The 17225-nt window shown below is 37.9% G+C and overlaps 1 protein-coding gene across 3 annotated transcripts in view; it reads right to left on the reverse strand.

Moving 5' to 3' along the window:
- The window catches only part of TP53BP1 (tumor protein p53 binding protein 1), an 86201-nt gene that overhangs the window by 47678 nt on the left and 21298 nt on the right, over window positions 1-17225 (reverse strand). For all 3 annotated transcript variants that reach the window (XM_026479870.4, XM_044392469.3, XM_057306311.1), the window contains exons 7-13: window positions 11099-11229; window positions 9706-9864; window positions 9256-9355; window positions 7614-7780; window positions 5259-5385; window positions 4376-4470; window positions 1053-1261 (exon numbers count right to left, since the gene is read on the reverse strand). In XM_026479870.4, coding sequence (XP_026335655.1) covers window positions 1053-1261; window positions 4376-4470; window positions 5259-5385; window positions 7614-7780; window positions 9256-9355; window positions 9706-9864; window positions 11099-11229 — 988 coding nt within the window. The remainder of the gene's footprint in view (window positions 1-1052; window positions 1262-4375; window positions 4471-5258; window positions 5386-7613; window positions 7781-9255; window positions 9356-9705; window positions 9865-11098; window positions 11230-17225) is intronic.

The raw sequence follows: 17225 nt of genomic DNA on the forward strand, positions 1-17225 counted from the left end.
ATTTAGTTAAGGACCTTCAATTCACTATGAATAAAAACTGCATTTTATTTTTTTAATATTTAAACTTAGAATTACACAAAAGAGGGGGCGCCTGGGTGGCACAGCGGTTAAGCGTCTGCCTTCAGCTCAGGGCGTGATCCCAGCGTTCTGGGATCGAGTCCCACATCGGGCTCCTTCACTGTGAGCCTGCTTCTTCCTCTCCCACTCCCCCTGCTTGTGTTCCCTCTCTTGCTGGCTGTCTCTATCTCTGTCAAATAAATAAATAAAATCTTTAAAAAAAAAAAAAAAGAATTACACAAAAGAGATGTTAGTTTTCCTCTGCTTTTAGAAGACAACTAACTTCTCATTTGAAAATTAAAAACCACCTGATACCCTCTGTCGAGGAGTGATTCATTAGCTTATGGTACAACCACTCAGAGATATACTACACAAGTTTTGAAAAGGTAGTATGGGGGTGCCTGGGTAACTCAGTTGGTTAAGCATCTGGCTCTTGATTTTGGCTTAGGTCATGATCTCAGGGTTGTAAGATGAAGCACCGAGTAGGGCTCTGCGCTTAGTGGAATCTGCTTCTCTCCCTCTCCCTGTGCCTCTCCCTATGCATGCACTGTCTCTCTCTCTCAAATAGATCTTTTAAAAAAAGGAAAAGGTAATATATGTAACACTGAAAAATCATTATGATTCAATGTTACCTGGAAAAAGAAGATTAAAGTTATATGTTCACTATAAGCGACTTCATTAAAAAAAAAAAAAAGGTATGTGGAAAGACAGAAATGATTGTTGCATTAGAGTAGAATTATGATTAACAGCCCTTTAATTTACACTAACATTTTCAAAAAGCTAAGGATAGTATAAAATTTAAACAGAAGTGACTCTGGAAGTATTCTAAAACTAGACTGGGATGACAGCTGCACAACTCTGTAAATGGACTAAATATCACTAAATTACATATTTAAAATGGGTGAATTTTACGATTTATAAATTATACCTCAAAGATTGTTTAAAAAAAAAAAAAAACACAATTAGGAGGAAAACACTCTTTCTACGATACTCACATGAGAAAACTCAGGCTGCGATGGGATAGGAAGTGACCCAGGAGTAAAGACTGGTGTGCTCTGAGACACCGGTGTTGAGGCTTGTGGTGAGATAGTGGGCTCAGGTGGGAGAGGGGGGTTTTCTATCTCCACTGGTTCATCATCTTGGAGTTTCTTCTCAAAAGACTCTCCTTTTCCTTCTGATAACACTGACATGTCCATTGGCTCATCTGGTTTAAAATAGGAAAAATGAATTGAGAAATAAGCACTCATCAATATTACTCATGTTCCAATACCACTAGTAACTATTATATTTCAGAAATTGCCATTCCTAAAAAATTGTGATTTAATTTTCAGAAAAGCAGATAGATTAACAGTAGATTGAATCACAGAAATCTAGCAATACTTTCTTCCCCTGGGAGGAGAAAGGTCCATACTCCCAAAATCCTCAGATATAGATGAAAACAGAGCTCGTCTGGGGATATCCACTCATCCACATGAAATGTTAAATTAACTCAGCTCCTCTGAACCCCCTTCCCTACTATAACTCAGTTTTTCATATTTGGCACAGGAACATCGATTAATGTCATCTAATTAACCAACATATATTCTGCCACAGGCCTTGAAAGGCAGAACTTGTTCATCACTCCAATATCTACTTATTTATGAACTCATTATATTTGCATTAACAACTGCTAAGCACAGAGATGGATGCCAGGACAAATACTGAAGAAAAAATCTATCAATGCCAATCAGCAGTGATTAATCAAAGAACCAAGTATCAAGGCACTAATCAGGAGACAAACTGCCCAGAAGGAAAACGCACACGCACGTGCACACACACCCCCACCCCCACCTCCCCACTGCTTTCCCATAACATACCACCCACCTGTAGGCCAACAGGCTCTTCCTCAGAACCCACCTAGCTAGCTGGGTAGCTACCCAACAGCTATTCGACAACCCTTTTCCCCCTATTTTACACCTTGACCTCAAACAGGCTTCCCTCTAGACCACTCACAAATTATCTATGCCACTAGGTTTTTCACTGCAATCTACACTCGTGGTACTGGCTATGCCTCACCTCAATACCTACCCCTGCTGCTTGGCTTGACTTCAACCTCACATTCCAGTCTCAAGCTAGGTTGTAAATCTGGTGCTATAGGTCTTTAGCACACGACTACAGTTGTGTTAAGTATCTTCATTACACCTTTTGATCGCTCTCACCATGACAAAGCGCTTATTAAAGACCTACTGTTCTAAGCACTACATATAAAAAGGTTTTAGGTTAATAATTCTAGAAAGAAAGAAAAGGAAGCACACAAATACAAACAGGCACATATTAAGCAAATACATTAAATCTAAAATACAAATTACAGGAGAAAATACAGTATGTTACATAAAAAAAACCAAAACGAATCATGTACATAACATAATGCCAAGTGTATAAAATATTTCTTTATGCATAGAAAACACTCTGAAAAGAAATATATCCAAATACTAATTGTAGCTGGATTGTGGTATCCAAGGAATTTTTATTTTCTTATTACTTTCCTATATGCTTTCCAAATTTCTAGAGTATTAATTATTTTACAATCAGGGAGCAAGTATTTTTATTATACTCATTTTTATGTATCATTTTCAGTGTTCACACTATAAATAGAAGAAATGGTTTTAAGTATAAATCAAACTTAACTTGCCTTAGGATTTTTTTGTAGAATGGATTCACTTTTATTTTTTACTAAAGATATCATTAATCATGTTACGCTTAAAATTGTACAAGTCCACTTGGATATCTACAACTGATTTCAAGACAAACAGCCAGACACAAACAGTGGCAAAAGAAAGATTAAATTTTGTTATGGGTAAACTGCACATGAAAAACAGTTAAACATATTTCTATATTTATATCACTTGAGAGTAGAGACAGCAGGATATCATAGGAGGCATGTAAACAACAGATAAGACCAAGGCTCTGGAGGCAGCTGCCTGAGTTCAAATACTGCCTCTATGACTTATTAGTTGTGAAATCTCTCTAGGACTCTGTTTCTTCATCTGTAAAATGGAGATAAAAGTAATACCTACTTCTAGGATTGTTGTGAGGGTTCAATGAAAAATGAAAAAACAAAAACAAAGAAAAGCACCTAGGACCAAAGAGAAGTACACAAAACAGTGCTTGGCATACACTAAGTGCTCAATAAATTTTAGCTATTATACCATTATCAGTAAGAAAAAACGAAAAGGAGAAAATCATGAAATTTATTAGAAAAGGTTTCATGAAGAAGTAGTAGAAACTTAAAAATATCTTGAATGACTGGGGCACCTGGGTGGCTCAGTCAGATAAACGGACAACTCTTGATTTTGGCTCAGGTCATGATCTCAGGGTCATGAGATTGAGCGCAGTGTCAGGCTCTGCATTGGGTGGGCACCTGCCTCAGATGCTTTCCCTCCCTCTCTCTCTGCCCCTCCCCCGGTGTGTGTGTGCTCTTGCTCTCTAAAATAAATCAATAAATCCTTAAAAAAATAAAAGAAATATCTTGGGGCGCCTGGGTGGCTCAGTTGGTTAAGCGACTGCCTTTGGCTCAGGTCATGATCCTGGAGTCCCAGGATCAAGTCCCGCATGGGGCTCCCTGCTCAGCGGGGAGACTCAGAACCCTCCCTCTGACCCTCCCCCCTCTCACGCTCTCTCTCTCTCATTCTCTCGCTCTCAAATAAATAAAATATTTTTTAAAAAAAGAAATACCTTGAGTGACTGGATATGAGACTAGGACAGAGTAAAAGAGATTGAGATAGTGAGATAAATTCAGTAAAAAGGAATTCTTTCTTGTGAATAAAGTAATATAAAAGCACTAGATCCTCAAAGGAGGATATGAATGAAGTCAAAATTTCTACCACCTGATCCTAGCCACTCCTTGGCTAAAACTGTTTGATGATAGCAAAAGTAACCTTTAAAGAGCAAAAGAAACTATTTTTGGCTCCCTTTCACCAGAAGCATGTCAACATGTTGCTGGAAACTACTGGGCTATTAGTTATAAACACAGCTCCTCACTAATATACTACTATAATATACTACTTTGAGTTCAACTTTAAAAGCATAAAAATTTTGCCTTAAGGATCTTTTTAAAAATTAAATCACAATACAGAATTTTCATAAGAATCAGTGCTAGAAGAGCAGGGAACTAAGGAGAGCACTTTACACTAGGCCACATCCCTGAAGGTGAGTCAGACATGAGTCCTACTGAATAGTGTCACAGTGTTCAAACAAATAAAGAAACAGTACATTTTGTAAGGCAGAAGTGCTCCTCTTCTTCTAATCTGAGATCAACAGACAGACCAAGAGAGCTCACCTTTTCTCCCTTCTTGCTCTGTGGGACTGCTAGGAACGATAAAAGGGGTAGATCGGAAAGCATCAGGGGAAGGAGCAACAAGATCTGAGGAATTCCTTTATATAAAGAGAGAATTCACAGGTTATTTTACCACAGCCACAGTTTTGCATTTGTTTCTTACTTTTAATAGCAAAAATATCTAAGTCATTCAGACAAATCTTATTAGCAAGCTCTCAAACAGCTACCAGAGGTTGGTGGAAGAGCCATGAATAATACTTAAACAACTATTTCTCATACCAGACATATCCAAAATTAGAATTAAAAAAAAAGGGGGGGGACAGATAAAGCCATATGATTGTAAGAGAAGTAACCAATCAGACAAAAGAACCTCATGATTACAAAGAAGAGAAAGTGCTAAAAAATAAATTCATCTCCAAAACTGAGATTAATACAATTTTTACCTAGTTAATTAGAAAGATCATGTACATTAAAAAAAAAAAAAAAAAAAAAGCAAACCCCTTTGCCATAACACAGAAATAAAGAACTCCAGCTACTGTCAACTCTAGTATAACCTACTCTCCACCCCTATGCTGCTAAATGGAAAGAACCGCTGGTCAAATGGAGGAGAAGAATGCTCGTTCTGGATGTATAAGAGAACATAACGGGGCAGTTTCTTCCTAGTGAAAACTTTGGGCTAGTATTATAAAACCTCCAAAGAGAAAAGCAGAGCTACCTGCCTTTAATAGGTCCACTAAGCTCTTAACCCAAATATTCTAAAAGCCTAGAGTTTGCTTTTTGGTTTTAAAAAGAATTCTGGACTAGTAGACAATTTTAGGTCTTTCAACCTTAGCCTAAGACCCTCAGATACATGATTCCTTGGCAGAGCTATTTTAGGCTTACTTACGTGGAAAGACTCTCCTGAGCAAGGGACCTCTGACCAGACAGCTGCAGGAGGTGCAAAGTGGTGGCAGGTGTGGAAGCCAGAGAACATCCACCTTCTTCCCTTGAAGGAGTAGAGCAACCATCAGAAGCTATTTTTCAAAAAAAGAGAGAGAAAAAGAAATTCTAGTTGCATTTGCTTTTCAGATTGACATTACTGAGTTGTGGAAAGAAAAGAAAGAAAAAAGAAAAGAAGCCACTGAGTATGGCAAATAATATCCATGTTTCCAACCATGTTCCAAGAAGGCAGAAATTCTAATTGTAGTACAGTCAATGGAATGGATGCTAACACAAATCCTGAGTGACCATTCAATGCCCCCCTACTATAAATTATGGGTTTTTAAAGATTTTATTCATTTATTTGACAGAGAGAGCGCGCACACACGCATAAGCGGAGGGGAGGGGCAGAGGGAGAGGGACAAGCAGACTCTGTGCTGAGCACAGAGCCAATGCAGGACTGGATCCCAGGACCCCAGGATCATGACTGAGCCAAAGGCAGATGCTTAACCAACTGAGCCACCTGGGAGCCCTAAATTATGGGTTTAACATAGAATTGACAAAAAGGATTCCTTAGTCTTTTTTTTTTCTTTAAGATTTTGTTTGAGAGACAGAATAAGCAAGAGAGTACAGGAGCAGGGGCAGAGGGAGAGGGAGAAGCAGACTCCCCTGCTGAGCAGGGAGCCAGAGGCGGGACTCTATCCCAGGACTCTAGGATCATGATCTGAGCTGAAGGCAGATGCTTAACGAACTGAAACACCCAGGCACCCCTCCTTAGTCCTTTCTATCCTGATCAAAGCTTGGAGGAAAAAGGCAGAATCCTAGTACCTCTGCTTGGCTGCTCTTCTTTCTTGTGAAGCTTCTATTATAAAACAGCAAGTGAGCCTTTTATTTCAATGTCTACCTAAGGTGAAGTAAAGCTCATGCCATGATGCAGAACGGAGAAAGTCAAAACAATGCACATAACACCTGATGATACAGGGATGGCTGGGTGGCTCAGTCAGTTAAGCAGCTGCCTTTGGCTTAGGTCATGATCCCAGAGTTCTGGGATGGAGTCCCACATCGGGCTCCTTGTTCAGCGGGGAGCCTGCTTCTCCCTCTGCTTGTGCGCTCGCTCCCTCTGACAAATAAATAAATAAAATCTTAAAGAAAAAAATACTTGATGATATAAATGCAGCAATTGTCAAGATTAGAACCTGAGCCTCCTCAGAAGAGACCAAAAATACCAATGCATTAGTAAAAGGATATATGAGCAGGCCATTATTGATTTATATTATGAAGAATCTCCTGTTAGTCCCTTCTCCTCAGCAACAGATGGGAGTATCAGCTGCATTAATCCCAAGTATAAAGGAATTTCTTGGGGCACCTGGGTGGCTCAGTTGGTTAAGTGTCTGCCTTGGGCTCAGGTCATGATCTCAGGGTCCTGGGATTGGGGCCACCCTGGGCTTCCTGCTCATGAGGGAAGGAGGGGGTGTCTGCTTCTCCCTCTCCCTCCCTCTGCAAACCTCCCCCCCACCCAGTTCATGCATGCGCACGTGCGCTCGCTCTCTCTCTCAAATAAATAAAATTTTTAAAAAAATAAAATAAAACAAAACAAAATAAAATAAAGGAATTTCTTAAATACAACCTTATAGCTTCAGTGAGAGACCAAAAAAGTTTTCCTGGTGACCGTTTGAAATGTCTTGCACACATTCACAGCACAGTAAAGGAATATAACCTTCTCTTCTTCCCTCCTTCTAACCAACACATATTTTGCTGGTTGTTACTGAAGCTCTCTGGCTCTGTTAGGTTTCGGAATGGGGGAGTGGTGGAGGTTAACAAAATGTGAAACAAAAACCATTCCAGTCTTCTAAGTTTTATGTTCTTTCTACTAGGCCATAACTTCCTATTTCTGATAGATGAGTAGGTAGACTGTTGCCCAGGTGATTATGAAAACTTACACTTAATTATCATGATATTTAAGATCTGAAGATCTATGCTGACAGAAATACCTAATAATACATAATACATAATAATATGTATAATAATACATATACATAATAATATGTACAATAATATGCATACATAATAATAAATTTACTATATTATTATTCCTCAATATCTCCATCTACAACAGAGAAAGAAAACTATGTTAAAATGTTAAACAGCAATCATTCCCAAAAAGCCTTAATCATTAATCAGCTAGAAACGTATTTTCCTTCCATATTACAAACAAGTCGACATACCTATAAAGTGCCTCCTAACTTAAAGAGTAGCCTCCGAACAGAAATAAAGTTTAGATCTTTGGAGAAGAGGAGCTACAGCAACTAATTACTCTTTGTACCTGTTTTATTGCTCTGGTCAAACAAGTCTTCCTGAGTTGACAAAACCTCAGGCTCTGGTGACTTCTGAATCTTCAGTCCACCTTGCAAAAGTTCTTGAGCAGTTATTCGTTCATTTGTTTCCACAGCAGCAAGAGATACTTTGGGACTAGAAGGCATATCCTCTGACCTAGGAAATTCAAATCACAAGGAGAAAAAGTTGCTATGTTCAAATGCTTTCATCTTTGAATTAAGCTTTTTCCATTTTGTGTTTTCCTTGAATAATTTCAAAACTTCCAGTGGCTCTAGTTCACATAAATATTTGCTGGAAGGGAAATAAGCTACTTTTTATGATACAAAGCCCTCAGCCCATTTCAAAGCCTGTCTCCCACACAGCAATACTTCTTTTCAACTTTGCTCACTGCTGTAGAGCGTGCTGTCCAAGATTTCTGATAAGTGATTTAAGGATTTGTTACATATACTGTTATCTAGGAGATTATGAAGGATTCTGATCCAGACCACAACAATGCCAGTCCTAATGAGGACCTTGCACAAAAAAGAGCCTGGGTGTGAATTATCACCTGCACTACTGTCACACACTTTATCTACTGCTGGCCTTGTCCATTTGATCTACTCAACCTAAGCCCCAAACCAAGAATCCTTCAGACCAATACTACTCATACATGTAAGACTCTCAATGCTGGCCCCTTTCCAGAGACTTCGGAGACTCACCTACTAAAGTGAAAGCATAACTAGCTACAGAGCAACTTCCTAAAGAAAAGCCTAAAAAGTGGGCCCAAGTTAGGCTGAGTACTTTGCATTAGAAAGACAACTTCTCTTGATATTCAAATTTGTTCAGGACCTCATTCCTCACTTTTTCTACTGAAGGAAGTTACAAAACAATACTGAATGTTTATTAATCACCTCCCCCAAATTGGAAGCATCCCACTTTTCCTCTGCCATATTGAGCTGCTGACCAGAGACAACGTAGTTTAGGACACAACAATCACCATAGCAGAACAGAGGGATATGCCTAATTCCTACCAAGTTAAGGCCTAGAGCACTTGGGAAAAGAATACCTCTTTACAGCTATACCAGAAACTTTAAGATGCAGGATACCTGAGGACCCAAAGCAATCTGGGTGCTCCTCAAATATAGGAACAGATTTTCAAATATAATATTCATGTGACTTCTCATAATACTAGAGGTAGGAAGTCCTCCCACAGAGCAGTGCCTCTGTAGACAAAGATCAGACAGGAGTGACAAGCAAAGATTAAGGAGTCATGCTTATAGGGGCACCTGGCTGGCTCAGTTGGTGGAGCATGCGACTCTTGATTTTGGGGTTGTGAGTTCGAGCCCCACACGCTGGGGGTAGAGAGTACTTAAAAATAAAATTCTTTAAAAAAAAAAGAAAGAAAGAAAGAAAAGAGGAGTCATGCTTATAGTTACAGCAGCAATAAAATGGCTCTGTAATATATCTAAAGATGAGATGACGACACAGTAAAAATTTGTAAATAATCAATGTTTCCACTGGACCACAAATATGAACATTATGGGGGGGAGGGGATTCAACAATTTCTAAATATGTTTCCACCTAGCCAAGTAAAACAAGTACGACCCTACAGCAGAAACTCAAAAATACTTTCTAGAAAGATCAGGGTTTACCTTGCAGGTGGTGGATTTTGCCCTTCTACTACATGTACATCCTTGCTGGGCTGTTCTGCCATGGGGATATCTTCATTGGACTGTTCTTCATGCTTAATTCCTTGAAATTTAAAAAAACAGGAAGGAGACATTTAATTTTTCAAAGTACTAGAAACAGTCCCAAATGCTTTTTTAAAGGCAAAGATTTTAATAAAAAAGAGAAGTCCAATTTAAAATATATACAGGCATCATTCCAAAAAAGGAAAATAACAAGCAACCCACTTACGAAAACTCTTAATCTGCAAGCCATCAACTCACAAGTATTTCCAGACAACTCAGCAACCTTACTATATTAACTTAGATTATATTAATTTAGTAGCTATAAAATGTATCAAGGAAAAAACAACTAGTTCTAGCTTGGAAGTTAAATGCTTATAAACAATTCCAAATGCCAAAAAACATGTTTCATACCAATATTAGCATCCACATCAGACAGCCTAGTATAACTAGAGTTGGTGGTTACTGACAGTAGAGGCTCTTTATCTACTTCATATGGCACAGTATGTTCTTCAACATCCTGGCTCTGGGACAGTTCCAGAACTCCAAAGCCCAACTGTGATGAGGCAGAATCTAGAAACAAAACCCCAAGAAATTAGGAAGCATACCACACTATGATGCACTGTGTAAGGTGCTGTTCCTTAGCAAAAATAAAAATTAAAAAAGGGGGTCATTTTAAGTCCTTCACACCAAAGCCCTGCCCCAAATCTTTTCAAATTAAAATTAAGAATAAAGGAACTAAAAGTGGGGATGCCTGGGTGGCTCAGTGGGTTAAGCATCCACCTCTTGATTTCAGTTCAGGTCATGCTTTCAGGGTAGCAAGATCGAGACCAGCATTGTCGGACTCCGGGCTCCGTGCTCAGCTGGGAGTCTGCTTGAGATTCCCTCCCTCTGCCCCTCCCCCAGCAGCTGTGCTCACTCGCATTCTCTCTTTTTAAAATAAACAGACCTTTTAAAAAACACAAAACAAACAAAAAGAATGCACTAAAAGTGAAGAGCAAAAATATGTAATGAAGCAAAAAATTACATACTATAAAACTTTAGGAGCACCTAATACATAGGTAGACTATGTCTGCTTTCTGAATATACACAAAACCATACCCACACACACAGCAATTCAGATTGTACGTCCACACCCAAAAGCATACATTCCCAAAATATCTGAAAAACAAACGTAACAAGAAGAGTCAATATGCACAAAGGGGGCTATCCAATGAGCATCAACATCAAATTAGGTGGAGTATCTTAGTCAACTGTAAATTTCTTAATGACTATTCTTTTTTTTTTTTTTTTTAAGATTTTTATTTATTTAACAGAGACAGAGACAGCCAGAGAGAGAGGGAACGCAAGCAGGGGGAGTGGGAGAGGAAGAAGCAGGCTCCCAGCAGAGGAGCCTGATGTGGGACTCTATCCCAGGACTCTGGGATCATGCCCTGAGCCAAAGGCAGACACTTAACAACTGAGCCACCCAGGCACGCCCTTAATGACTATACTCAATTTAACGATGAGAAATCTATAACCTCATAAAGAGAAATTTTTTTTAAGATTTTATTCATTTATTTGAGAGAGAGAGAGAAGGAACATGGGGAGGGGCAGAGGGAAAAGGAGAAGCAGACTCCCCATGGACCAGGAAGACCGACATGGGACTCAACCCTGGGACTCTGGGATCATGACCTGAGCCAAAAGCAGACGCTCAACTGACTGAGCCACCCGGGCGCCCCACCAATAAAGAGAAATTTAGATATCTACATGCTTATGTTAAAGGGACTTAGAACAATCTACTGTCCAGAAAAAGGCATAAAGCTACCTTCAGCACCAAGGGAGTGTATGATAGTATCATCTCTAGTATCTTCTTCCTTTTCCTCCTCCTTCTCTTCCACATCTTCTTCCTTCTCTTCCCCCTCAGGAGGAGCAGATTCCACTGAGATTCCCAAAACACTAAATGACAGAAAGACACAATCATGTGTTTCCAGACAGGTTCAGACACTTTGCTTAAAGCACCTGTCGAAATTTATTGTAACATCCCACACACCAACATCTTAAGCAAATTTGAAAAAAGTAAAAAGCGTGGCCTCCATTAGTGCTTCTTTCTACAAAAAGCACCTGATATGCACTGGGTGTTATACACAACTAATGAATCATCGAGCCTTACATCGAAAACCGGGGATGTACTGTATGGTGACTAACATAATATAATAAAAAATCATTATTAAAAAAAAAAAAAAAAAAAGCACCTGATAGCAACTCAAAAAACATTTTTTTTTCTTAACAGAAGAAAGCTCCAAGAAATGTTTATAACCCAATTTTTCTCTGAAAAAATACAAGCAGGGGGAGAAAAATCTTACCCTGAACAGAATTACTGACAAGTGACATGATAAGATATACATTAGATGTGCGCTGAAGGGACTCGAAAATACATCAACTGAACCACAGTTCACAAAAATATTTTAGTAAAAAAAAATCTTAGAGTACATATATAGAATCAGACTGTCTGAATAAAATTCTGGTAAGAGGCCTGTATATTTAAAGGAAGTTAACATTACAGGTCAAAAAACATTACAAACCAAAGTAAAAGACAATGATTAGGAAAAAATACTGCAACAAATATAACAGAAGAACAGTGTCTACAGCATATGAGGAATTCATATGAAGAACCCTAACATATAAATGAACAGACAACTCATAAAAAAAGAAATACAAGTATCTTTAAACATGTAGAAAAACGGAGAAACCAATTACTGCCCATTAAATTAGAAAAAAAAAATTGTAAATACTATACTAATATTCAGTGCTGCCCAAACCTGAGGTGAGATAAGCAGTATCATATACTATTTATGACACTAAACTATTTAGTTTGCTATAAATTAATAGAACGTTTCTGGAGAACAATTTGGAAAGATGTTTCTAAAAAAAAGCTCTAAGAAATGTTTATGACCCAATAATTTCAAGAAGTAATTTGAAAGGGAAGATCCTATGTCCTTTCCTTCCCAAGAACTTATTTCTCAATGTTTACCGTAATTAAGAAAGAGCTATAAGACCATTACGGAAATAATTTCCTAATCCATAAAATTATATATTATGCAGCTATTAAAAATGTTCGAAAAAAACAAATACGATGTGTAAAAAACTTGGACTGAATCCTGGATAGCTAAATAAATAAATATATTTGAGACAATGTTTATTATTAAATATATTTTGACATCTGATACAACTGTGAAAATCTGAATAGGAACTATTTTACTAGGTATTATGGAATTAATATTTTCTTACATGTGATACTGGTATTATGATTATATAGGATAATGTATTATTCTTAGGGGATGAATGCTAAAGTACTTAAGGGTAATTATGATGTCTGCAACTTAGTTTCAAATGATCCAGCCCCCCAAAACATGTATTTTATATATGTATATTTATATATGTGTGTATACACACATACACAGAAGAAATGCATAAGAGCCTTTCATCTTTTCTGTGGGTTTAAACTTTTAAAATAAAAAACTTGGGGAAAATGTTATTAAGAGTTTTAACTGACATGGGAAAAATTCCGTGTTGTTCAGCAAAAATGTCAGCAAACACGAACTTTTACTTTAAACATGTCAACTATCTATCAAGTGTACACACACAAAAAAAGGAAAATATGCCAAAATGTTTACAGCAATTAGCCTCTGGGTGGCGGAATTATAGGTAACATTTTTCGCTTCCTTGAAACTGTCTACACATTTAATGTTCCATACAAAGACGACTAAGCATAATGATAATGAGCATAAAGAGGTGAAAACAAATTTGCAAAGTTGGGGATCATGATCCAAGGAAAAGGGACTAAGACTTCCACAAAAATAAAATAGAATATTACCTATAACCAGGAAGACCAGTTACATAACCTTGGGAAATACACGGAAAGAAAGTCCAAGAGCAAACATGACAAAATGTAGAAGAGCAATGAAACACAACGCAAACCACATACTGTGCCTCTTTCTGTCTCTTTCGGTGGTTTTGCTTTATGTCCCTCCCTGACCTCTAAATGCTGGTAGGTTCAGGGAGTCCTTGGAGCTCTTCTCCACCTTTACTCACCTCCTTAATGATCTTATCCAGACTCCACTTTGAATATCATCCACCTACTCTGTAATTTAAACCTCCAGGTAGTTAGACCTTCCCCCAGAGCTCCATTCAGATTTTCCAGTAATTGCCTCCAACTGTCCGATGAAAAGGCAGCTCAAATTTAGTACATCTAAACCTGACCTTCTCTTGCACTCTTGTTCATCTTCTCTAGCAGGAACTCCATTCTTCTAGCGAAACCAAAAACATGGTATCATTGTTACCTCCCTTTCTCTCATACTCCACTCAAAAAACCCAGAATCTCACTACTCCTCACCCACTTACTCTGATCTAGCCACAGGCATATGTTGCCTAAATTATTTCAGGGGGCACCTGGGTGGCACAGCTGGTCGAGTGTCCAGCTCTTGGTTTCAGCTTAGGTCATGATCGCAGGGCCATGGGGTCAAGCCCCGCGCCAGGCTCCATGTTCAGTGCAGAGTCTGCTTGGGGTTCTCTCTCCCTCTCCCCCTCCCACTCATGTGCACACACACTCTCACTCTCTAAAATAAATAAATAAATCTTAAATAAATACAGTAGTCTCCTAGTTGGTCTTCCCGCCTCTACCCCTGCTCCCCCTTCAGTCTATTCTCCTCTTTAATTTTATTTAAATAGCTTTTAATTTTTTTCTCCAGGTTCAACAAGGCATAATCAACAAATAAAAACTGTACACTCTTCAGTCTATTCTTAATCCAGCAGCCAGTGTGATCCTGTTAAAATCTTAAATCAGGTCATGTCATTCCTCTATTCAAAACCCTTAAATGCCTTCCTCTCACTAAAAGTAAGAGCTGAATTCCTTACACTGTCCTGTAAGGCCTTACATATTCTGGTTCCTTTACTTCTTTGACCTCTTCTCCCACTTCTCTCCATCACTCTATTCCAGCCATGCTAACCTCTTTGCCATTTCTCAAATATTCCAGGCACACTCCTACCTCAGGATCTTTGCACTTCCTGTTCTCTATGCATGGACTGCACTTATCCCAGATAACAGCAGACATCACTTAAGAACTTTTAATCAAATGTCACATCAGTGAGCATTTCCCAAGTCACCTATCTAAACTCCTTGGCCATATCCTATCCCCTACTCTGCTATATTCTTCTCTTCAGCCTTTATCAGTGTCTAATACTATTTAATTATTTATCATGCATTGCTATATCTCGTACAAGAATGTAAGCTATATTAAGGTCTATGATTTTTATTTCTTCTGATCCTTTTCATCTTCAAAATTCAACAGTGCTTGGCATAACAGGAAGCACCCAATAAATATTTGTAGAATGATTAGATGAATCTGAAAAGGCCTGAAATAAACCAGATTATAGACAAAAAAAATAGTACTGATGTTAAATTTTTTTCCACTGTCTAAAGCTGATGGAAAAGAAACCAAGGGTTTAAATACATTATTTAGAAATACAAAAGTAGCCAATAAAAGAACAAAAATAATTATTACCAAAAATTGGGAGTGTTTTGAGGTAAATCCTCATCTTTCATTATGGAATACAATTGTCTTAATTTGATAAAACAAGAAATGGCAGTATAATGGTGTTAGCTTTATAAAACCATTGAGTGCTAAGAAGATAACCTCTCAAAGTTAAAACACACTTAAACCGTTGCCTCTGTGAAAGGAGACCAAAGGTGGAAAAGGACCCTGCTTTTCATTACAAGCTCTTTTTTACTCTTTTTTTTTTTTTTTTTTTTTTTTAAGTAGGCTCCACACCCAGCATGGGAACCAACATGGAGCTTGAACTCATGACCCTGAGATCCTGAGATGGAGACCTGAGCTGAAATCAAGGTCAGACATTTAACCCACTGAGCTACCCACGTGCCCCATAATCTCTTTTTTAAATAAACTAAGTATTTATATTGCTCTTAAAAATATTTGACAGGTCTCATCAAAATTAAAAACCTGTTCTGTGGAAAACCCTCTGAAGAGGATGAAAAGACAAGCTATCAAGTGAGAGAAAGTATTTGCAAACCACGTATTCCACGAAGGGCTATAACTAGAATAAAGAACTCTCAAAACACAATTTTTAAAAATCCAATTAGAAAATGGACAGAACACATGAACAGACATTTCCTTCAAAAGGATGGCAAATAAGCACATGAAAAGAAGTTCAACATTTGCCAATAGGGAAATGCAAATTAAAACAAGATTATCAGTATACACTTATCAGAATGGCCATAATAAAAAATAGTGAGACCACCAAACGCTGGTGAGAATGGAGAGAGACTAGATCTCTTATACTGCTAGTGAAACTACAAAATGATACAGCCACTCTAGAAAATAGTTTGGCAGTTTCTTAAAAAAACTAAACATGCAACTGCCCACCTGGCCATTTATCCCAGATATGAAGACTTATGTTCACACAAGAACTAACACACAAATGTTCAGAGCAACTTTATTTGTAATAGCCAAAAACCAGATCAACCCAGATTTGCTTCAACGGGTAAATGGTTAAACTGTGGTATATCCGATACCATGGAACACTACTCAGCAATAAAAAGGAATGAACCACTGATACATGCAACAATTTGGACAGAGCTCCCAGGAGTTATGCGGATTGAAAAAAGCCTATCCCAAAAGGTTACATAATGTATGATCCCATTTATATAACATTTTGAAATGACAAAATATCACAAACGAAGGACAGTCTTAATTAGTGATCACCAGGGGTTCACTGATGGTTATAAAAGGATAGCACCAGGGATCCTTGTAGTGCTGGAACCATTCAGTATGTTGACCATAGTGGTAGGTAGATACACAAGTAACTAGGCTTTACAAAAATTCACACACACGAATACAAGTAAAACTATGGAAACCCGAATACATTCAGTGGATTTTATCAATGTCGATATCCTGGTTATGATTTTATACTATTGTTTTGCAAAACATTACTATTTGGGAAACTCGGCAAAGTTTACAAAGGATCTCTAAGTACTGTTTCTTAAAACTGCATGTAAATCTATAATCATCTCGATTTTTTTAAATGTTTAACAGAGAGGGGCACCTGGCTGGCTCAGTCCGTGGAGCATGCGACTCTTGATCTTGGGGTTGTGAGTTCGAGCCCCATGTTGGGTGTAGCGATTACTTAAAAATAAAATATTTAAAAAAATAAAATAAGATGCTTAACAGGGATATAAAACAATCTATAGTTCTTTAGTATATTTCAGGATGCTCCATGTTTAGGACCATCAGCTCACATCAATCTAACACTAGATATGAGAGGAAGATTTTGGAATTTTATGTAGAAAAGTTCACACGCAGCTTTTTTCAAAATATTTGCATTAACGAATAAAGACAACATTTAAAAAAATCAAAATACACGTGTTCTGAAGAGGCTCCAATCTCTTGAAATCAACTCCAAATCCTTTCTAGATTCATGGCCTTTGCACTTGCAATTCCCTCTGTCTGGAAAGCTCCTCCTCCCACATGCCACACTTGTCTCCAGACCCTCAACTATGGCTTACAAATTCATATTTATAGTTTGGATCACAGTCCTTAGAGAAGCTTACCCCTATCACACAGATTGGTTATATATTATATTCTTCCTCCATCTTTGCAATTATCGCAATTGTAACTGCATAGCTACTTATGTAATGATTAACATCTGTCTCCCTATTAAATTATAAGTTCCATGATGGCAAAGCACCTTTAAAACATCTGCCACAGTGCCTGTACATTTATTGAATGTAAGCATTCAAGGTGTTTTTTGGTTTTGGGTTTTTTTTTGTTTTTTTTTTTTTTAGAAAAAGGGCAACACATTGATACAAAAAGGAAAGTAGCAGCATGGGATCTCTCTAACAGCACTGCTTCATTTACAGTAAGGGGTATGCTGTCCCC

The sequence above is a fragment of the Ursus arctos genome, unplaced genomic scaffold (assembly GCF_023065955.2).
Source record: "Ursus arctos isolate Adak ecotype North America unplaced genomic scaffold, UrsArc2.0 scaffold_36, whole genome shotgun sequence".
Classification (NCBI taxonomy): Eukaryota; Metazoa; Chordata; class Mammalia; order Carnivora; family Ursidae; genus Ursus; species Ursus arctos.